The sequence below is a fragment of the Oryzias melastigma genome, linkage group LG10 (genome assembly GCF_002922805.2).
Source record: "Oryzias melastigma strain HK-1 linkage group LG10, ASM292280v2, whole genome shotgun sequence".
In the NCBI taxonomy this organism is placed as follows: Eukaryota; Metazoa; Chordata; class Actinopteri; order Beloniformes; family Adrianichthyidae; genus Oryzias; species Oryzias melastigma.
In genome coordinates, this window is record NC_050521.1 from 8838176 (window position 1) to 8861150 (window position 22975).

The window sequence follows — 22975 nt, forward strand, 5'->3', positions numbered from 1 at the left end:
TATTTTGTGTTGTTTTTACTGTTTCTCAAATCGTTCTCATTAATGGCTTTGGTGAGACATTCAAGAGAAATGAAAGAGACATGAAACAGACTATTATGAGATCTCTTTTAGAGCTAATCCTTCTCAGATGTGTCTCATCGGCGCCTCAAATGTGTCTAATCCTTTTCTCCTTAATCCTTCTTTAAAATAGCTGAGACAGTTTAGATCAGAGGGAGACTATTATGAGATCTCTTTTGTTTCTCCCACTACTTAAGTCTTGCTCAAAAAGCTTATCTCAATTCAAGCTCATTTGTCTCGTTGATGTCTTTGCTCATCTTTGCTTAAATCTTGCTCCTAAGGGTCCCTTAGGAGCAAGATTTAAGACACGCTGTGGACGGACGGCGAGTTTCTTTCCACGCTGACTTAAAAAAATCCAACATTATTGGTAGAATGTGGAAAAAAGTGGTGAAAGTTGCAGAAAAACTTTTCAGAAATGAGATTTTTGGAGAAATATGGAATGTTATCCCTGAATCTGGGATTTCCCATCATCCTTTGCAATTCATATTTTGTCTTGTTTTATGAGTGTCAAATGTAGAGCTAAAAATAGTAACATTATTGGTAGAATGTGATAAAAAAGTAATGAAAGTTGCATGAATAGCTCTTCAGAAACAATGTTTTTGGAGAAATTTGGGATGTTATCACTAAATCCACGATTTCCCATCATCCTTATTTTTTGTGTCAAATGTAGAGCTAAAAAAATAACATTTTTGGTAGAATGTGGGAAAAAAATTGGTGAAAGTTGGAGAAAACTCTTCAGAAATTAGGTTTTTGGAGAAATTTGGAATGTTATCACTGCAATTTCCCATCATCCTTTGCAATTCATATTTTATTTTTTATGAGTCAAATGTAGAGCTAAAAACCATTTTAGTTGAATTTGGAAAGTACTTGTGAAAGTTGAAGGAAAAGTCCTTCAGAAATCCTGTTGTCAGTGAATCCGTCATTTCCCATCATCCTTTGCGATTCATATTTTTTTATGAGTAAGAACACTTGTGTCTAGTGAATAAATAAACGCACATGAGTCGACGGACTGTCGTCCACGCCCCCACATGGGTTAAAACATCCAACGCAAACTTTTATTATTGCTGCTTCTTCATGGCACAAATAGTGAAAACAATACATGTGTGATTTTTTTTCCGATTTTCTTTTGTCGTACGATTATGTTCTCTGTTGCCATGCAAGCTCACTACAGTACTGCTTCTAGTTTAGCTTATTTTACACAGAGCGACAAAACGCCGACGCAGCAGCTTCATGTGCGATCTGCGGCGCCGACGGCCAAAACTAACATCTACAGCTGGTTAACAGAGGGTGAGTACACACAAAGAAGAAGCTGGGCGGGGTTTACAGGGGGCGGGGTCACAAAAACAAACAAAAAAAGGGGATAGCCTTGAAATAATAATTTAAACATCTCTGACATTCACTGTTTTTGAGTTTTTTTCTTCGTTCAGTGTTTCCATATACAAGTAGTGCTTCATTTTTCCAAATGCAAAACTGGGAGGAGGGGAGGGGGCACGGGGGGGCTGCATTCTGTGAATGCTGTGCAAATAACATCTTTTTACATCAGAGTCCCAACAAACACTCAGCCCCAAAGTTCCTACGCACGGCGTGGCTCCGCCCACGCCTTCTGAGCAAAGCCTGGGAACAGGAAGACCAGCTTGTTGGCGCCTTCGCTTCTCGCTTCACCTGCCAGCAGGAAATCAGACTTCTCCGGATCTGATCAGATCTTTTCCACTTACGACGCAGCAGTCAACAAGCTGCTGGATTCAGAGAAAAAAAGCAAAGAAGACATGGAGGAAGCTCCGCCCCTTTCACCTCAAAGTAACACAGGTATGACGACTCTGAGCTCAACTCAGCTCCAAGCATCCGTGGAAAACAGCTCTCTGCCTTAGGAAGGACCGGCGCGTCTGAAAAGTGACGGTAAAAAAACAAAACAACAACAGTGTGTGGTGGAGGACGCCGGCTTCAGTCCGTCACGGTTTAGTCTTTTAGAAATCAGCTAAAACAAGAGTGGAGGTTTAAAAGGTGAAGCGGCGTTTTCAGTGTGAACCTTCCAAAAGAAGGAGGGTCTAAAATGCCAGTCCTCTGCTGTCCAACAACTAAACTTCCTCACATCAAAAGTCACAAATCCTCTTTTTTTCTGTGATAAAACAATCCACACGAGTGCAAACAGTCTGATGATGACGGTGATATGACGTGATGGCGGCGGCGGAGTGACGTCACGCTGAAGGAAACATCTGCATGTTCTCGACGCCGGTCAACCGACTCGGCGATTCACAGTTTGTTTCAGCAAACAGGTGGAGGCTGCTGGTGGAGGAGGTGGAGGAGGAGGTGGGGTCTCTGCAGTGACGGCGGCTAAAATGTGCGATGAGAGCGGTTTTCTGAGGAAGGATCAGATGGATTTGGAAGAATCCTGTTTGCTGATGAGGACTTCCAGGAGGCGGAGCTTGGCTTTGATTCTCTTGTACTCCCTGTACTCCTCCAGCATGGGCACCCGGTCCTCCTTCTGGACGTTCCTGCAGAGGAGGAGAAGGAGGAAGGTCATACAGGAGTCGACACAAAAAAAAAGAAAAAGCGGCGTCGGCATCTCAGGCTGCTGCTGGTGGGAACCATCGGAGAACGTGGAGGATGTGGGTGTGTCCCACCTACCGTCCATTATGCTGATAAAAATCTTCCTCAAACTCCCGGATGGTCTTCCTCAGTTTCTTCTTCTCTGCTCTAGCCTTCCACAGCTGTTCCAGCAGCTCTGGCCTGGAGGATGATGGGATATGTAGTTATAGAAACTGCTCATTTGATAGCAGCACTTTCAAATTCAGCCTCATTAGTTCACTTTCTTAACAGTTCGTCCCTTTCGGGAGCCAGAGCATCAAAGTGCGGCCCGAAGAGTTTTAGTGGCCTTCAATAATTCATAATTGATGGTTATTAAACCAGCTGTACATTGGAAAAAACCATAGACTGTATATAAGAATTATTATTTTTACAGTCAATGGAAAAAACATTTATATTTTTAGTTTCTGGAGACACCTGCAGGAATAAAAAGGTCATTACACCCAGGTGTCAAGGTACAGTGTATTCATTTCACCACTAGAGGGCAGACAACATTTTCTAAGTCAGTTCCTCTGCAGAAAATAGAAAGATTGGTAAAGGTGCTTTCAAGCAAAGCGGACAACAATGACGTTGCAGCTTTGGAAATGGCCCGATGTTGTACCAAGTCCCCAGAATGTGTTTCCTCGCTCTCAGGCATCAATGATTTGTTTTGTAACGCTCATTTTTTGTCCCAAACAGGCTTTGGGGAGTTTATAGTCATATCTGAATCCCTCCCAAAATATTCTACGCTAAACAACAGATTTTGTAAGCTGTAGCTGATCCAGTCTCCCCCCAAAAAAATCTATTTATTAATTGTCCATTGTTACATGCTTCCATAATAAAGTCCCTTCATATATCAGGTTTCTTATCCTAAATTAGCCAAAAGGTAATTTTTTAACACAAAAAGTTGCTGTTTTACGAAGAATATGTGGAAAAATATGCAAATAATATGACTAAAAACTCCTAAAAGCCTCATAATAGAATCTGTTTTCACCTTTTTTTATGCTTTTTGGGACAAAGTATGAGTGCAATGAAACAAAACAATACCAGAGAGCGGGGAAATCTACTCTGGCAGGGGAAACGTACCACGGCACAACCCCGGCTTAGGAAGCCCTTCAGTGACGGGGAGTTTGTAAGAGAATGTTTGCTGAAAGTATCCTCACACAGGTCTGATGTTGACCATGATATTCCTCAGATAAGACAATGTTTCAAATCTTGCTTGGTCATTGAAGTTGTTAAAAACAGTTTTTGTTCACCAATATTGCCCCACAGTCTAATGTCGAGTTCTTAATTTGGTCCTCTGCTAAAAAACATTTTGAGAACCCCTGATCCAAATACTTTGTTGAATTCCCTCGTGTTTCACAGAGAACTGATCATAGAGACGGGTCAGAACCAGAACAGCGCTCAGCAGCGAGTCCGTGTGCTTAGAGTACTGCTACAGTCTATCTGGGGACACTAAAGTGGAGTCGTGCAGGAGGTGCAGCCATGAGTGGAGTCATGGTGTCAGGATGGTGTTCCTGCACCGCTAAGCACCTGGAGCCCTGAGCTGATCACAGCTGATGTTGACTTAATTACAGCCCAGCAGATTACAGGCTCAGCGGGAGTTTCCTCCGTGTCCCTTCCGGCTTCACTTCCTGCAGATCACATCGCTGTGAAACAGTCATCGGCTCCTTCAAGTATCCGGACGTAAAATAACAACAACAACAAAATGACGACTTCATTTGGTTGGAGCCAGAGGTGAAGCATCTTCACTCACACCCATTTTTTGAAAAGCTATACAAACAGAATGTCAGGAGTAAGTGTAAAGCACGGTGGTGGTGGGGGGATGATGTGGGCTGGTTTCAGCCTCACGAAGCCTTACATGGACGAGGCGTTGGAGCTGGACAGCCGCAGGTCCAGAGCCAGCCTCCCCGACCCCTCCTCCATCTTGTCGGTCATTGGACAGTGGCTCTGTCCGTCCGCGGGGTTCTGGCTCCTCACGGACACGTCGGTGGGCGTGCCGCTGTCAAAGGCCATGATGACATCGGGGCTTTGCATTTCCCCCCCGCTGCTCTCCCCTTCCTCCTCCTCTTCATCCTCCTCCTCCCTCTCCTCCTCCTCCGCAGCCTTTTGCTGCTCCTCCTCCTCTTCTTCCTTAAACTCCTCCCAGAAATGGGCGGTTTCGCCCTCGATGATTGGCTGGAGGGTTTGGGTCCGCCTCTTGCTGGAGGGGGACACCTGTAGGGGAGAGGAGAACAGTTTCAGCTGACGCCGCTGCGCCTCTGCTGGGCGGTGACGACGGCGGAGGTGGCGGTTCTTACGGTGACGGGTGTGATGCTGACTCTGGTGAGCATCTGTTTGACCAGCCGGTAGCGCTCGTACAGAGGCTTCACCACCAGACGCTCCTCCTTGGTGACCTGGGGGAGCAAAGGAGATGGGGTGAGCCCTGGTGTGCAGCTCCGGGCTGCGGATGGGTGATTAGGGACGGGTACTGATGGATTGTATTTGGTGCAAGTGCCAAACTGAAACTTTAAAACAGTTCTGGTGCCTAAACCGTGCTTCAAAAATTTAATAATAATTAAAAAAAATAGTTTTCCAAAAACGTGAAGGAGAGTGCTTGATCTTGTCTAAAATGCTTTATTTTCTCACCAGTTGCCATGGCAACAGTCTTTTTTCTAAGCCTTGCATATGTCACTCTTATCCATCAAGTCACTGAATTAGAATCTTTTGCGGTGAAGTTCAGCCCAACTCTGATTCGCTTCTTCTTTGGGATTTTGACTTAAGCTCCGCCCACCCTCAAAGCCAAACCTATATGAGCTCGCCCACAATCGCTGGAGAGGTAAAATATTTGGCTAGAATTATAAAGCAAAACAGATTAAAATATGACTGACACGCCTGAATGAAGCACAGACATCCGAGTTTTTATAAACACTCAGCACCAATGTCTGACACCCGTCCCTACTCCAGCTGACGGCGGCGTGGAGGACTTACAGGTCGACCGTGCAGGCCTTCGTAGTGCAGCAGGTTTTTCTGTAGGACCATCTTCTCGCAGGACAGCTGTTCTTTGGTCATTTTCTACAAACACAGGCGGAGAAATAAGAATCCAAAGAGAACATTTCTGTGGTGTTACATCAGGGGTGTCAAACTCAATCACACAAATAACATGGGGTCATTAATAACAATAAAATAAAATGATTTGACACATGTGCACTACATGATCAGATACTTGGTTTTTGATTCATAAAACAGAAGGATGATTGTTTTTTTTTATTTATCTAGATCTCCGTTTTCTCCTGTTTCAGTGATATTAGACCCATGTGTCTAATGTGGACCAATCCAATGCATGGAGTATCACGCTGCTTCCTTCTCTACAGCGTCTCCTCACCTTGATGTCGTCTGGCCAGCCGTCCTCCTGCCGCTTGCCTTTGACCCTCCTCTGAATGAGGTCCAGCGTTTCCTCCCTGGTGGGGTGGGCGCCTCGGACCTCCACTGCTGTGTCGCTGAGGCCTTGATCCAGAGTGGAGCCGAAGCTCTTGGGCAGGGTGTTGCTACGGGGGCGAGTTTGCGGGCCGAGCTCACTCTCAGCACAGTGTTTGGCATCTAGGGGGGAGAGGAAGAGCCGTGAGAACGAGGCAACAAAATGTGAACGGAAGAGAGACACAGAAGGACCATCATGCATCTGTTTAATGACTGCTGAGGTGGAGGTGAGCGAACCACAAAGACAAAAGCTGAACAGAAATGACAAACAAAACCCATTCTTCTTCATCCTTCAGCTGCTCCCATCAGGAGTCAACTCTTCAGACCAAACCTCCACCTCTCTAGCTCCACCTGCTCTTACTACAGACCACAATGTCATCTGCAGCCGTGCCGATCCATAGAAATACCTGTTTGACTGTCACAATTAGTCGTGACTATGTCGACTATTAATATAATAGTCGATTAGTCTTTTATATTTTTTATCTCAAAACTACGCCGCGTACTTCCTAATCCCTTGTCTGCCATTCTCTTTGACACATCAACAGTAGTGCTAATCTGGGTCAGTAGTGATGTCACAGGAAGTTCTAGGAAGACTCAGGTACCATACGGAGCTTGAAAGTGGGAAAAAAATAAATAAATAAAAGGCAAAGGTGTCCAATGCAATATCTGCAAGGCAGAACTTGTGTTCCATAGCAGAACTACAGTGATGCATGAACACCTGAAGAGGAAACACGTTGTGACTGAGAATGACAACGTTTGTCGTCTAAGATAAGTTAACATTAGTGCAAACAGAGAGCAAACTCATTAGCTAAATGTTTTCAGTGAATCCCTGCAACCTCTACCTCATCGGAGTGAAATTTCTGCTGACGGGAACATCTGCTCTAGAAAGTCTTTACATTTCAGTTTACAAACGTTCCGACTAGTCAGCTAATGGTTACAATAAATTGACGATAAGTCCACCATTGAAATAATCAACAATTAGTTGACTTTTGAAATAATCAACTGACCACTGAAATAATTAATCAATTATTAGTTGAGTATTGAAATAATGAATTGACGATTAGTCAACCATTGAAATAATCAATCAACGATTAGTCAACCATTGAAATAATCAATCAACGATTAGTCAACCATTGAAATAATCAATCAACGATTAGTCGACTATTGAAATAATGGTTTGTGCCCGCCCTATCTGTTCAGTCTATTCGTCACCTCAGAAACAAGAGCGAGCTCAAATCTGATCCTGGGTGGAATCCCACCTCCATCTTCAGTTCCTCTGTCACACCTACAGAACATCTCACCGATGTCTTCCAGCTCTCTTACAATGAATTCTAAAACTCCGTTATTCTCCATTCCTCCAGTCTTCATCATAAGATGCTCACAGCTCTTCTCTCTGGACTCTCTCAAAGACTTTCTAGATCTAAAGACCAAACGGAGCTCCATCTGACCCACTCTGTTCCTCCTCAAAAACATTCTCAAAGCAAAGATTACAAATGTTCCCTCCTGACCTCAGTCTAACTTCTCATAACTTCATTGCGCCTCATCAGTTTTATTTCTCCGTAGTTTCTACAACTCAGCACGTCTCCCTCCTCTTTCAAATGGAACCAGAAATCTTCACCTCCATTCTTCAGATTTCCTCTCACTCTCCAAGATCTTGTTAATCAGTCAGAAACTTCCTGCTGAACTCTTCCATCCATCCCTCTACAGGTATGAGGTCAGGACCAACTACTCTTCAAAAATAACCTTAAAGACCAAAACATGGAGCAGTTTCCAGAAACATGTCCATGTGTGTATGTGGATGAAGACCTGCTGGTGTTTCTAAAGTCCTGTCATGCCAGCATGCGGCCCGAACAGCAGATCTAAGGCGTCAGCTTTCCTTTCAGAATCACACAGCAGCAGCAGAACTGCCCTCTTCTCAGCAAACATGTATGAAGGCAGACTCATGAGAGCGTAAATACATCTCAAGGATACACACGTTCTTTTCATGAGTGTCATTTTTGGCCTGAATCCATAATTTGGTGTCGTTTTGAGGAGCATAGTTTCTGCAGAGCAGCAGGACTTTGCTAGAAATTTGCCTCCGAGTTGCGGTCGAACTTGTTGGCGTGGAGTAAGCCCACCCCCTCATCCTGTCATCCATCTGTTTACGAGCCAGAACCTCACTCCACCAACCACCACAAACTTCCTGCTCTGCTTCATTCCGATGCATCCAGTTGCAGACAAATAGATCCATGAACGTCTTAGTTTTAATGTCTGAGCTGGAATCTGGATCCAAACGGCTGGATAGCTTCAATATTGATCACCTTTTATGCTGCACCGCTAAAAGGAGAGCTCTTATTAAAATGAAAGGGAATTTTTTAAATTCCTCCAACTTATGCAATTAAAAACATTCAGGATGTTCATGAAATTCATGCTTTTACTTTTGGTATAAATTTCATCTAAGTCATTTTTGCTATTTTTTTCTTCTTCATGCAAATCACCAATTTTTTTGCACACGTTGAAGCCTATGCAACATTGGTATTAAAATGTTCAACATGACATCAATGCTACTGAGGATTTTAAGGCTATTCTTGAGTTTAGCTAATATTTTAACACAATGCTAAAGTTTTTTGCTAATTTAGCATCTGCTGAGGTTTTTTGACCTAATTCTGAGTTAAGCTGGTTTTTTAGCAACGCTGTAGCTTTTTTGACTTATTTGGCATCTGGTTATTTGGGCGAATTTGGAATTTAAGTGAATATTTTAGCAATATTGTGATTTTTTTTCATAAAATTCTTCAAATTCTTTGTGCAATTTCTGCAAATTATGCAAGTTTGGTATCAAAACGTTCAGCATGCTCATGACATTCAGCAATTAAAATACATTTCTTTGTTTTTCTTTGTTGTTTTTCAGCTCCAGCATCTTTAGCAGAAAGCATTCACACTAGCACTATCCCAGGATATAATGCAACTTTTCTGGTTAAAACACCACTGGGAACACTTTTACGATCAAAAGATGATCAGAGTGATACTTTAAGGATCAATCTGTAGTTTTTTAGAGGTGGTCAGTGAGGATGTGTTACACTCTCATGAGTCTGCTTTCTCCTGTAGAACAATGAAGTTCTGCATGGTTCTCCACTCCATTGCTCACAATAGAACAGAGCAGGAATATTCTGCTCCAGTGAAAAGAGTCACATGATTATGAGGGAAATGTGACGCCATCTAGACCCACCCAAACAAGATGCTCTCACAAGGCAGCCTCACTGTGACTGAGTGGTGTTTGTAACATCTACTTACTAGGGGGTGGTACTTACTGAGGTCAAATGGTCTACAGCTGAGGCCTGAGCAGGGGTGGAGCAGGGGGGTGAGAGTGTGACAGGGAGGTGAGCAGATAGAGGAGGAGGAGTAGGAGGAAGGGGAGGTGGGAGCATGGTGGCGTCTGTGTGAATGGAGCAAAGCCTGGTGCCTCAGCGTGCTTCTGGGTAAAAGGTGGTGCTGGCGTCCTGGTTTGGCCAATCAATCAATCAATCGGTCGTTGGACGTCAGGGGGAGAAGGGAGGAAAAGCGGAGAGCGGGTGCTCGTGTTATTTGTTTTTCAATTTGTATTTTTTTCAGTTTGAGTTGAAACCAAAGAGAAATGTTCCTGCAGCCTCCACAGGGGAGAGCAGCCACCTCCTGAGGAGGTGGTGAACAGGCAGAGGGCGGGAGGCTCAGCAGGGTGAAGCGACAAACACCACTCCTGTGCATCCAAACGGGTCAGATTTGACAGTCTTCCGGTTTGGTTTCCGCTCCGTGGTCGCTTCACCTTCCTGAGCTCCCGGCAGGTCATGGATGTGGGTTCACAAGGACGCACCAGCACATTGGAGGGTGGGAGCCACGCATGTGAGAGCCACGCCAGCCCTGAACATGAACATGTCTGCAGGAGGAGCAGACATGCCGTGTCGTACACAGGGCGGGGAGGGAGTGGGAGGAGGTCAGCCTGTCCCGCCTGGAGCAGGCTGCCCCGCCCTCCCACCCCCAATCACACACACATGCACATTCAGAGGAGAGAGAGCACGACACACTCACCTTTAATCTGTCTGCGGATCTTGGTGAGGTCCGTCATCCATTTGAGGACTTTGGGGTTAGCTGCCTTTTCTGCGTGGGAGGGCTGCAGACACAGAGGGGACGGTCCGGAGAAAACATTAGGATGAGAAGCTCTCTCTTCAGATATCAGATAAAAAGTCGTTTATTGTGACTGTGTTCAAGCTAAAGAATAAATGGGGATATATTTTCCTAAAAAATATCTATTGATATACGTGTTCTATATATTGAGCTACTAGAGATTTTTTTTTTATTTTTTACTAATTATCACAGTATCGTGGTACCATCGATATCATGAGCCATGTATCGTGATACCATCGATATCGTGATACCATCGATATCGTGATATCATTGATACCGTGAGCCATGTATCGTGATACCATCGATATCGTGAGCCATGTATCGTGATACCATCGATATCATGATACCATCGATATCGTGAGCCATGTATCATATCGTGAGGTACCCAGTGACTACCAGCCCTAGTGTGAGTGAAGATCTGTGTTTTTGGTTTTTAAGTTGAAACTTGTTTCTACTTTGTAGAGCACTTTGAGTTACACATATATGACAAGTCCTTCATAAATAAAGTTTGATTTGATTTGAGCACCGATCTACAGTGGCCCTGTAGTGCCAATCACATCACTAAACACAAAAACATTAAAGGTCATAATGACAATTAAAAAAACAAAACAATGAATAATAAAAATAACATTACATTTTAGAAATCAAAACAAAATCAACTCGTTACCATATTTCGAGTAAAAAAATCCTTCTGCTTTCTCACAAAAACTCAGACCTCATCATATGACCAGTGATCTCCTACTGTTCCAAATGTTTCCGGTTTCCTACTTTTTTAACATTTCATTTGTTTTTTTGAAACGTTGATTAATGTTTAGGTTTCATTTTTTTATCTGCCTAAAATGCATTTTTTTATTTGTTGTTTTAATAGTTATGATTATTTTGTTTTGCATTAAATGACCAGTAGGTGTGATCTGCACTCCAGCTGATCCTCCTCTGATCCTGCTAGCAGCACGAAAACATTCACATTTTTGTGTTAACACTGAGGATAGCAGCTTTCTCTGTAGCAACATTCCCAGCTTTGATAATAAAAATGCATTTATTGTAATCAAATTCACTATATTTTATGGTATTGGTCTTCTATTTTGTCAGATGCTTTAGTCGAGAGGAGGAAGATAGAACAGTGTGTACCTTGTAGTTCCTCTCCTTCTCAAATTGCTCTTCAAACTGCTTGATTTTCTTCTTCAGATGCTGAAGCTTCTTTGTGAGCTGATGGGTGACAGAATCTCCTCTCATCACGTCTCTGGAGCCAAACGACGCCCGCCTCGGCCTGAGGAGAAACCAGAATGAGCCGGGCTCCTCTGAAGTCCCTCCTGTGTGAACTCTCGGTTCATCCTACCTCGGCGCTTTGGTGGGTGAGGTGGCGTCTGAGTCCTGGAGGAAACGGTGGGTGCTGTGGGCTCCGAAGTCCAGGAAGCGGCGCGCCAGGATGAGGGGGTGTGTGCGAGACGAAGAGAGGGAGTCATCTTGAACTCCTCCCCCCTCTTCTTCTTCGCCGCCTTCCTCCAGGGGCAGCGGGGGGAGAGGAACTATGCGACCTGCCAGCGGGGAGAGCTGCGCCTCTCCACTTTCACTGTCGTCCTGCCATGATTTGAACGCTGGAACCGGGTCTGCGGGAGAAGAGTAACAGCAGGTCAGAACAGGAAGAGCTGAATGAGCATGAAAGACTGGAGGTTCACTTCACTCCTCTGCATCTCTGCCTTAGAGAGTCTGGACTCTATGATAACAAGCTGGGCTGGAGAGAAATAGGGAGGAAAGGTCGTGTGTAGGAGGGGTTATGACAGAAAAGAGTGTTTGTGTTATCGAGAGGGCAGTGTCTGCAGCATAAAAAACCACTCAGCAAGTTCGGATATTAGAAAGAGCGCTTCACATGCAAGAGGTAAGAACCTCCCTCTTTTTTTAAAGGTGTGTGACAGTGACAGAGGAGGGGGAATGGACGTATCCGTGAAACCACTTACCCTGACCCTCCTTCTGCAGGTGCATACATGAGAAGTCGATGGGAGGAAGGTGGAGATGGGATGGGGGTGATGCTGCTTGGGTGGGAGGAAGAAGAGAGAGGAGGAAGGACAGGGAGAGAGGGAGGTCAATCATTCAGAACAATGTCACTCGCCTGCAGCCATTCAAGAGTCTACAGCTCTAATGTATGTGTCAGAACAGAGAGACCATGGAGAAAAACATTTACTGTAGTTTTTGGAGTAAAAGGAATGCTTTTTTACATGTTTTTAAATGTGACATTAAAAAAAACATTTTCTCACAAACAACCACTAGAGGGCACTGTCGGTGTGTGTTTCAGCATTTGAGAGCAGCACAGCAGAAGAAGCGCCTTAACAGAATTGTTCCAAAGTGTCACTGAGAACTCAACAGGCGACCTATAGTCCAAAAAATACAGTAAATGGAGTGTGGAGAAAGTTCATGATTAATCATGTGAAAGACAACCGACTAAAGGAATAACCGGAATTTGTTCATGTTCATCTTTAATTTATAATTAATAATCATATTTATTTAGCTTTTCAATAAAAGGCTAATATTATAAAAACCTTAAAACTAGTATTTTTGTGTGAATAGTCCTTTTTGTGTTTTATTTTGTCCTGAAAGTGGTATATGAGATGACGTCAGCATCAGATTAACCCTTTAACATCAGAGCTCCCGTGTTTATGTTCTTTGATTTACTGCAACTTTTCAACCGTTAACACGATAATTCCAGTAGATTCTGAAGAAGAAAAGCGGCGCGAGTTACAGCATGTTAAAGATTTAAGATTTTGTGTTTAAGACGCCTCAGGTGTTAGTGAATAAAAACCAGAATGCAAAATTGAAAGAATACAAAATTATTATAGTTTCAAACTCAAAAGCAAACATTGTAAACTTAAAAAAATTGATTATTTTAAAAGAAATGTATAGAAATACTGAAAACTTGAATAAAAAAAACAATAAAACCTAAAATAGTTACCAATATTTGTAATAGCTGTTGTTTATTCCATGTCAGCTTTTTAAAATTAATTTCTTTCTTAGCCTTTTGATGCACTTAAAATTTCCATTATCACTACAGAGTTTTTTCAAATTTTCATTTTTTTTTCAAGCTTACAGTGCATACTTCCGAGTTTGAAAAATATATAGACTAATCTACATTTTTTTCCTATTTTTCAACTGTAATATGTGCTTTTTCATTTAATTTTAGCTGATTCTGTCGAGACCCCATCTTGGACAGAGAGGATCTCATAGCCATATTTGTTAATTTTTGGTCTTTAAATTTAAAAATATAATTTCTAGGAAGTATTTTTGGACAAATAGAGAGGGGATTGGTGAACTAATCTTTTTTTTTATTTGTTGCCCCTCAGCCGGTTGGGACTCACATCTGCTTTAGGATAACAGCTGCTAATTCCCTACGTCTGCTTCCAGTTATCATAAAACAAATAAGTCTGATAATTTTCTCAAAGCAACACTAGGAGGAACCGCCAACACCAGAGTTAAGAATCTGCCAGGAGTCCTGTTTGCTGAGTCATGGTTTGCTTATTTTATGTCAAGTCATGGCTGTAGAGCTGAGCAAGAATGACACCTTCTTTTTTCCTTTTTCTTTTTTTTTTTTTAACGCAAATGACCGACTGCATACTTTCAACTTCCGAAAAAATGTTTTTTCATTTATTGAAACATTTTTTTCCAACTTTCATAATTGTGAACTTGGTGCTAAATAAATTAAATCAAGATGGATAATGGTGTAACTTGAATTTGGTAAACTCAATCATTTAAGGCACATGTGTCAAAGTCAAGGCCCGGGGGCCGGACCGGCCCTCCAGATCATTTGATTTTACTGTTAACAATGGCCTGATGTTTTCTTACGCTTATTTCTAACTTGTGTACCGTAATTTTGAAAAAATATATATTTATGGAGAGTAAAATATTGAAAGTTATTTAATGTTTAAGTTGATTTATTCTGGAATAATATTCCTGCCTTTTAAATTATTCATAATTATGTTAAAAAGTTTTAAATATTAGCATTCTGCTAGATTTTGAACTATTTTGGTATTTACTAAGATTTTTTAGGCTATTTTGGAGTTTAGCTAATATTTCAGCTGCATTCCTGCTGTTTTGGCTAATTTAAGATTTTTTTTTAGGCTAATTGGCATTTAGCTAATATTTTATCTGGCTATTAGCTTTAGCGTTTTCAGCTTTTATCTTCAGCATTTTTAGCTATCCATTTCAGCATCTTCAGTGGCCAAATTCAGCTTACAGCATTCACACTAGTTTTATCGCAGGTAATGTTATATATCTAGTTCATAATTCTGTTAAAAAGTTAGAGATTTAGAAATGTAGTTTTAGAGGGTTCAATAAAAGTTCATCCTGTTCGGCCGACGACCTAAGGTGTGTTTTAGATTTGATACCCCTGGTTTAAGGGAACCTTTAGTAAAAAGATCCAGACTTAAATCAGGTTTTAGTAAATGATCCCAGCAGGTGAGCTGCACCTGGTCTGAAAACTCTGACAAAAAGTTAGTTTAAGGTGTTACATAATCCGTGTCAACAAATGTGAATCAAGTAGAAAGAATGTATGAGGATACAATAGAAATGCTGAGATAAGAAAATGTTGCAGCTTTGGAGTGTTCCATTCAAAGAGTTCTGTCCTAAAAACAAACAGCAGGACTTTCTGACTGTTCAAAGTCAACTTGAGCCGTAAAGAAAAATGGATCTAGTGGTCTAAAGAGAAACAGTCAAGGACCGTAGACGATAGGATGAAAGTGATAAATAATAAATTGGGGTCTGGTCAGTACGTTTAATTGCTGCTGTCAGCAACAAATCACCATAGATGCCCAAAGACAAAGTTATTTACAGTTATCTGAGACAGAAGAATTAATTTGCACTACTTTTATATCATTGTTTGCCACCTTAAATAGATTAAAACAAAGTTTGGAACAAGCTGAAACCACGTTATACACAAAATAAGAAGAAAGAATAGGAATTCTTAATTGTTTTTTGTCGAATAAAACAAAAAGACTGTCACTGTGTTTACTGAATACGTTTTTCTTATTCTTCCTGGCCTTTGACCTTTCTATCCTCTGGAATTTGGTGTGGATGGATGTGTCCTTCAGTAGAACATTCAACCTCACTCTGCTCATTCAAGTGTCAACATAAAGAACAATGTCATTAGAAACTGAGAATGTGAAAGTTCTTTAAGTGCTCCGTTAGGATTCCAAAGGTCCATTTGGTGTCTATACCCATTTCGAATATATTTTAAGAGTACTATTATTTGGAAGGGCTGTTCATACCGAAGAAACCCTGCTGGAGAATCTAGTACATACCCTCCCACTGGTTGTCAGGGAAAAGCTGCAGGTGAGAGTCCTGGACGGGGTTCTGTTGGCATGACGATGGTTGGTTCCTGTGGGACTCGCTGGTGTTGGCATTCTGGTCGCAGCAGGACACGTCAGAGTCCTGGATGAAGAGGGCAGGGATCATGGAAAAAAGAACAGAAAGATGTGAAAAAGGTCATGGAGGAGGAGAAACAAAAGGAGATGAAGTGCTGTATCAGATCTAGAAGAACAGAGAGCATGCTTACACTGATCACTGTGATAGTCTGCTCCATGCTGTCAAGCGGCTGATTGTCCTGACTGGAAACAGAAAGACAATATCCAGTTCAAAAAAACATTAAAATTTACTCCAGAAATACAAACAACACTTCTATACTCTTGGAAAGGAAGTTACTTGGTTCGACTTTGATTCTAGACAACAGTTTTAGTGATTTATGTGCCGATTTATATGGAAAAATGTGTTTATTTTCATGTGATGTGAAGTCACAGCGCGCTGAGAGTGTGAAACCAGTCAGGAACAGCTGAGGCAGAGTCACACTGCAGTCACACAGACCGACTCAAAGCCTCACTGCCACTGAACTCAGCGCATGACCGCCGAGTCCCCAACTCTGACATCCACTCTGAACACACTTTTTAACCCTGTGACATCCGAGGCCAAATCAACTTTTTTTGGCTGTTGACCTCTAGAAATGGGGCTTTAAAAGTGCTGTCTGTTGGTCATTGCCACATTTTTGACAAATCTTTAGTTACCTCAAGCTAAACTCACTGTCAATCACATATCCAGACCACACCTCCTCTGCTCAGCCTACCGCCCCCTTTTTTCATTTTTCAAATCTGGGCTGAGAGTGGAGTCAGCCTTCAACTGTCCTGTTTGATTAACCTTTAAACACAAAATCTTTAACATTCTGTCACTTTTCTGACTTTTTCTCCTTCAGAATCTCCTGGAATTACGTTGATCGTGTTAACGGTTGAAAAGTTACAGTAAATCAATGAACATGAGCACTGGAGCTCTGGTGTTAAAGGCGCTCCGCTGTGAGGAAATACACCTCAGCAGACCAGCAATTCCTTTGGACGAAAAATTTTCATACATCCCGCAAATACGTGAAACGCAAATAAAGAAATACGTGTGTGGACACTGGATACAAGTTTTATATTTTTCTATAAAAAGCAACTAAAACTTCTTTAGTTTTGACAGCTACACATAAAAGTTCCTTTTAAAATAAAATACACCCTTTGTTAAATAAGATTCTCATGCTGTAGCAAATTTAGTTGAATTCAAAACCAAATCAAACCGGATAAATTATACAATTATGACAACAACTAGAGCTACTGTGCAGCACAGATTAGATTATGAGCTTAATATGTGCCTCAGGTTGCAGACTCCCGACCTTAGTGGGGGACTGTCTAGCGCCTGGACTGTAACACAATTTGAACAACATGTTAACTATTTCTTTTTTAAACTGCAAATATGACCCATTTGCCGATGTGAAAACCTAATATATGAACATTTTAAGAAGACTATTTATAAGTCTTCTGTGTTTGAAGATGGAAACTTGGATGATTTATTAATTAAACATATTTAAATTCCTTTTATTTCCCTCCAAATGACAAATCGTTAAATTCGCCTATTGAGTGAGCTTCAATGCTTACTAGCTTTTCACAGGAAGGTTTGGGAAATGTTAGAAATTACAAACGCTTATACTTAGACAGACATGATCGCTAGTCTTTTAACGACAGACTGCTTTAATAGCACGACCAATAACAATGATTTAATCGTTTCAGGCGATGGATTAAAAGAAAAGCTCGTCACCTGGCAGTGTTGAAGTTGTTGTCAGCATCTCTGGCAGCCTTGGCATCTATGTCCATTCCTGAGCCCTCTTCCATGGAGGTGACAGAACCAAGAGAGTCCTGGAACACAGAAAAACAATCATCTACCACCTATCGGGAGACAAACGGATCAATCTGAAGCTTTAGATGAATAAGTGCAGGAGAGTCAAAGCCACGACATGAAGTTGCTCACACAAAGAGGCACATCCCAAATTTAACACAAGCTGATGTTTCACTGCCTGTGAACAGGGAACTTCACCATAAACAGAAAGAGTGCAGTAAAAATACACATTTGGGTACTTCCCAAGCTCAACAGAAACGGTCGTCTGAATAAATGTTCCCGTAAACTGAAAACTTCCGATCTGAGAACAAAACTAAGACAGAAAAGAGCCGTTTCTTACTCCAGGACATCTATGTGTTCTCCTAAATGAAGAGAGAAGACCCTGAAGGTCATGCAGGTATGAGACATGACAGGACTTGTCAGTAAGTCAGATTTTGTGAAAAGCAGAATGGTGATTCAGAGGGAAATAACCAACAGGAAACAACCACTCCACTGAAACCAGCGGGATTTCTGACTATACCTAATGTCTGTTGGTATATAATGCAGTACCAGAGCAGCTCACATCAGATACTTCAAACTCCATGAGTCTTCCTGAGCAGAACATCTCAGTATCAGCCATGATCTCTGCTTCTCCTCTTTAGAGCTGGGGTATCAAACTCAATCGCACAAGGGGCCAAAACCCAAAACACACCTTATGTCGCGGGCCGAACAGGATAAACATCAACTGAACACTCTAAAACAATATTTTTAAAACTTTAAAACTGTAACTTAACATAATTATGAAAAATAAAAAGGCAGGAATATTATTCCAGAATAAATCAACTTAAACCTTAAATAACTTTCAGTATTTTACTCTCCATAAACATTTGTTTTCTCAAAATTATAAGTTAGAAACAAGCGCAAGAGAATATCGGGCCATTATTGACGGTAAAATAAAATGATCTGGAGGGCCGGATATAATTACCCGGAGGGCCGGATTCGGCCCCCGGGCCTCGACTTTGACACACGTGCTCTAGAGGAACCATGGCGGAAAGGAGCTCCAACCATTAGTTCCTTTAAGTACCACACACACAGAAGCGGCTCCGATCCACCCTCGTTCTGTTCCTCTCTTACTAGAAGAACAGACTCTAAAGGAACGATAAGGTTTTTTTGGAGGGTTTGTGTAGTCTTGTATGCAACTGATATAAACTTTGTGAAAGGAGCTTTTGTGTGTGATTGTGAAACTGGAAAAGTTGTTGACTCCCTCTCTGGGAAAAATCCAGATTCTGCAACAGAGCGTGCAGAACAAAGATGAACTGTGCTGATCTTATCTTGCATCCAGCTCTGGAACACACTGAAACAGGAAGGAGGTTAACCATGGGCAGCGTGCTGCGGGTCCTCGCCGTACCAAGAGCGGCATGAGACTTTTTGTTCAGAAAGTACTGAAGTTTGCCATGTTTTGTGTGTTGTCGTTTTTATTTTCAACCAAAGAGGAAAGTTCCCATTTTTCTGCCCTCAGTTACATTAAATCCCTCCAAATAGAAAGGCCTCAGTCACACTCATCCAAACGAGGGTTAATCTGTACGGGTGCTGCAGGTTTTTGGGTTGAGAAGGGACGTGATGAAAATGGATCATACCATTGTTGTGGGTGTGGTAAGGTATCAAGAAGTATTTGTTAGGATAATGAAAGTTTCTCACAGTTATAACATACGGGTGATGCTGTCATGTGGTGCTGGATGATGGTAAAGTGTGCGTACTGGCTCATTAATAACGCAAATACCCAAAACACAAGGAGTAGAGATGAAATGTAAATGCCTGTAGGACTCCCATTCAGGCGACATAGTCTAAATTCTAACAGTCAGGGGCGTGCACTTACACTTACAAGCTGCTTCCTCAGTATTAGGGAGTGTCAAAAACAGAAATCCATTCCATGTGTTTCATTTACTTCCCCCTTACATACCTTTGTATGTTCAGAGTTCCTAAAAGTTTCTTCAAGTTAAATTCACGATTTTTTAAGAACATGCATGTCCAAAATTAAGACCAATTTCTTAGACTACATCCCATTTCATAAATTATTTCCTTCTATTCATTCATTCCCATTTTTTAAATATTCCCATTTTTAAAATTTGAAATATTATAATTGTTTTTACATTTTCTGATCAAAACTGTCGCTTCTTATCTTGTTGTTTGTTTTCTGTGCCGTGATGCTTTAGAGCACTACTTTTATCAAAAGGAGGTGGGTATTCGGCTTACTAGTGGTTTTCCTGATGTTTATTTGCATCATTTAATCAAATTAATCTCAGTTGAAGAAATTTAACTTTTGACATGAAATGTGAAACGGGGGAAATTTCTAGCAGCACAATGTTTTAAAGTTCAGATATCAAAATTCATGACATTTTTAAGGCTTTTTAAGATATTATTTCCAAATTCATAAATTAAATCTTTGTAAGACCCTGCAGGAACCCTGTATGTTGATCTGACACCTGCGTGCCACGAACAGATTAGACTTTTGTTTTGTCATTTTTGTCGTGATGCCTCACACTGACCTGTGTGTTGGTCGGTTGCTGGTGTTGCTCTGGCGGTTGAGCATCCTCTCCCGGGCTGCAGAGCCTGTCCTCTGGGTCAGCTTGGTGCTCTTCATTTCCATGGTCTTCTGGCTCAGTAGGATTTACCCTGTCAGGTAATCCAGAAGAAAACATTATGGACCTAAACTAAACCCAGTGTGTAGCTAACTGTGAGTCTAAAACTCCTGCTTTGTCCAAAGAGTGCACTGCAACCAGGGAGGTGAAGATTTCTGTCTTTCCTCTCTTCACACCATCTGTGAACCTTTGAAACCCGGAGCTCAAAGCAGAACAACATTTGATGTGATGCTTTGCTTCTGCTGGCAGGTGTGTGGATCTCTGGTTTAGTGTGTGCAGCTGCTGTGGTGTGTGAGTCCCTCCTGCACTCTCACCCCTGGCTGTCGTAGCTGCTGAGGTCGTGGGTGATGGAGCTTTTCAGCTCTAAGAAGTGATGCTCCACCGCTGCTCTGATGCTTCTTTGAATGATACTGAACAGAAAGAGGAAACAAACACAGTGTTAGGAAAGAGCTGGACTTTACCCACCGTTTCCTCAAATGTTTACTAACGTTTTGTTTGTGGATTTAAACCACAACTTAAAAACTGAGAATGTAACAGTTGTTTCAAACAAAAGAACACAGAATTCAGATCAACTGGTTCAAGGTTGAGCTCCACCTCAGATAAAAGACTTCCTAAAGCAGAGCCAGGAGCATTTTTGGGTTTATTTAACAGGTCTTCAAGGCTTCTTTTCCTATACGATTCTTTCAAGTTTATTAAAATAGTCAAAAAGAGAAAAGAATGACACATTTTAAAACCTTCTCATTGATGCACCATGCTTTCAGGAAACAGCAAAATGTCTTTCATCAAAAAAAAAAAATCCTAAAATGTTGTGCATATTCATTTAATTCCCCCTCTGATCCTGTTTTAATTTCAGTGTTCCGTAGTCTATTATTTAGGATTACAGACATTTTTTGCCATAATAAAAAAACCTGTCATTTTCTAAGACGATTTCTGCAGAACGACTGAAGTTCGTCTCTAAGTTGCAGTCGTGACTACTATTGGGGAGCAACCCCACCAACAATTTAAATAAGGTAACATTCAAATGAAATTTTAAGCTAAACCTTCTTTCTCCATCATGATGCTACAAGAACATTTTAAAAACACTATTTCATTTGAGACGGGTCTTCAAAGAATCACATAGTTTTACTTTAATCATCTCCTTCTATTTTCTCTACTGATGAAATAAACCAATTCTGAATTACAATAATCCATTCTAAAAAGATATTCCTCCTTTTGCTTTAGCCAGAGACTACAGTTAAAAAGAAGACAAAACTCTACCCAACATCAAGTTCTCGTTGGTGTAAAACCAGCTCAAATATTTGCAACCAATAAGTAAAAATAAAAAAATATGCAAAACTAACCCTAAAGAGAGTATTTTTACCAAGACATTCAAAGCCTATAAGAACCAAGTTCCTCCAGGGTGTGAAAGCTGGTCCAGATCAAGACAGATTTATAGTTAAATTTATAGTTTAATACTTAAACTGGAGCCAGAGAGGCAAAAAGAGGAGAGAGAGGCTTCCACACTCTATAAAAGGTAATGATAGCAGTCACAGTGTGACCTCCTCTGCACAGACATGTGAGCAGATTCACTCACTGACGGTTCATTTATTTAGCCTCATTTACTGGACTCGGGATGATCATATATTTCTCAACAGTTTCCTTAGTTTGATTCCCCAGCTCTCTGTGAATTATCTTTATTTAAAATAACCAGAAACACTTGAAATCACTGAGTGACATTAACTGTGTGTAAACTTTGAGAACACTTCAGTGCAGGACGTGCAGAGTTACAGTGAGCCTGCAAACATGCACACATCCACCATAACAGCTGTCTCAGGATCACAGTCCGAAGAGGACGGATCTGCATTTTCCTTAGTGATGAGAAGCATGGAGATCATTGTAAACAATCGGAGCTTCACACAGCCTGAAGAAAAACTCACAGATGTAATACACTTCTAACAAAACAGCATCAAACTTTGAAAAAGAGAAACTAAAACTTCAGAGGAGATTTTCCAGACTTAGAGGTGAGAAAGGATGTTTGAAAAAATAAATTATTCAGATTGATCTTAACTTACAAAATACAACAAGAATCCATATTTGTAGAATAACTTTTTGTGTATTTTTAAGCGAAAAAAAAACTTTTGGGGGGGTATTTTTGCTGGAAGAATTTAGCATTTTAACAATAAAAGATCAATTTTTGTTAAATTTAAATCACTACAACAAAATGACTTTTTATTAGAACAAAAGTTTTGAAAATAAATTCAACAAAGGAAGAAATATGTATGTAGGATTTTAAAACTAAATTGATTAAATTATAACCAATGGGCTGTTAAGTCACGATATTATTGGAGGATGTTTTAAAAACAGCACATGTTCAACAGAAGTGAAAACTATCACAGGTCTGCTCATCATGTCCTCAGAGATCGAGTGGAGGTTTGTAATCAAACACCTGCTGGCTCTGAAAGGCTTTTATCTCAGGAATTCATTCTCCTCCACTCGTCTTTAGCACCTCGTTAGTTTGATTCTGTCTTAAATTGTTTATCGGTTATTGTGTGGCTGATTCTTGTTTTGCATAAATATTTTTTGTTTTTTCTCTGCCATAGATGTCGATAATTCTTCCAATTTAGCTGGACAAGAGTGTGAATGAATGTGAAAGGTCAGAGTCGTGTGAATGTGAGTAGAATGGAGGAGTGGACTTACTCGGTTGAGTCAGCTGGCAGGATGGATATGGAGGAGAGGTGGGAGCTGCAGGGAGACGGAGGACATGGTTAGAACATCACACAGAGCTTTCAGGACAAAAGTCTTTACTAAAGAGAATAAATGCACAATCAAGAGGTTAACCTCACACACAAAAATGTTTGAAAGTCATAAGTGATATCCTTCTGCATGGTTTCATTACAGAATGTGCTGATTAGCCGAGAAACAAAGACGAGTTGGAGAGTGGCGCCGATTCGATTGTTGTTTAGGCTCCAGAGAGATCCCTCTAATGA

At 41.2% G+C, this 22975-nt stretch overlaps 1 protein-coding gene across 3 annotated transcripts; it reads right to left on the minus strand.

Annotated features, from left to right (window-relative positions):
* Positions 1-1064: 1064 nt before the first annotated feature.
* fam13b (family with sequence similarity 13 member B) lies at positions 1065-22730 on the minus strand (the record flags this gene model as incomplete). Of its 3 annotated transcripts, XM_024284117.2 has the most annotated exon segments (17): positions 1065-2549; positions 2683-2784; positions 4481-4836; positions 4920-5015; positions 5590-5673; positions 5984-6198; positions 9363-9551; positions 10117-10198; positions 11341-11479; positions 11549-11819; positions 12168-12239; positions 15498-15627; positions 15752-15803; positions 17314-17411; positions 19917-20043; positions 20324-20419; positions 22686-22730. In XM_024284117.2, coding segments are annotated over 17 exon segments (2278 nt in total), but the record flags the coding sequence as incomplete, so codon positions are not given.
* Between the last annotated feature and the right edge of the window lie 245 nt (positions 22731-22975).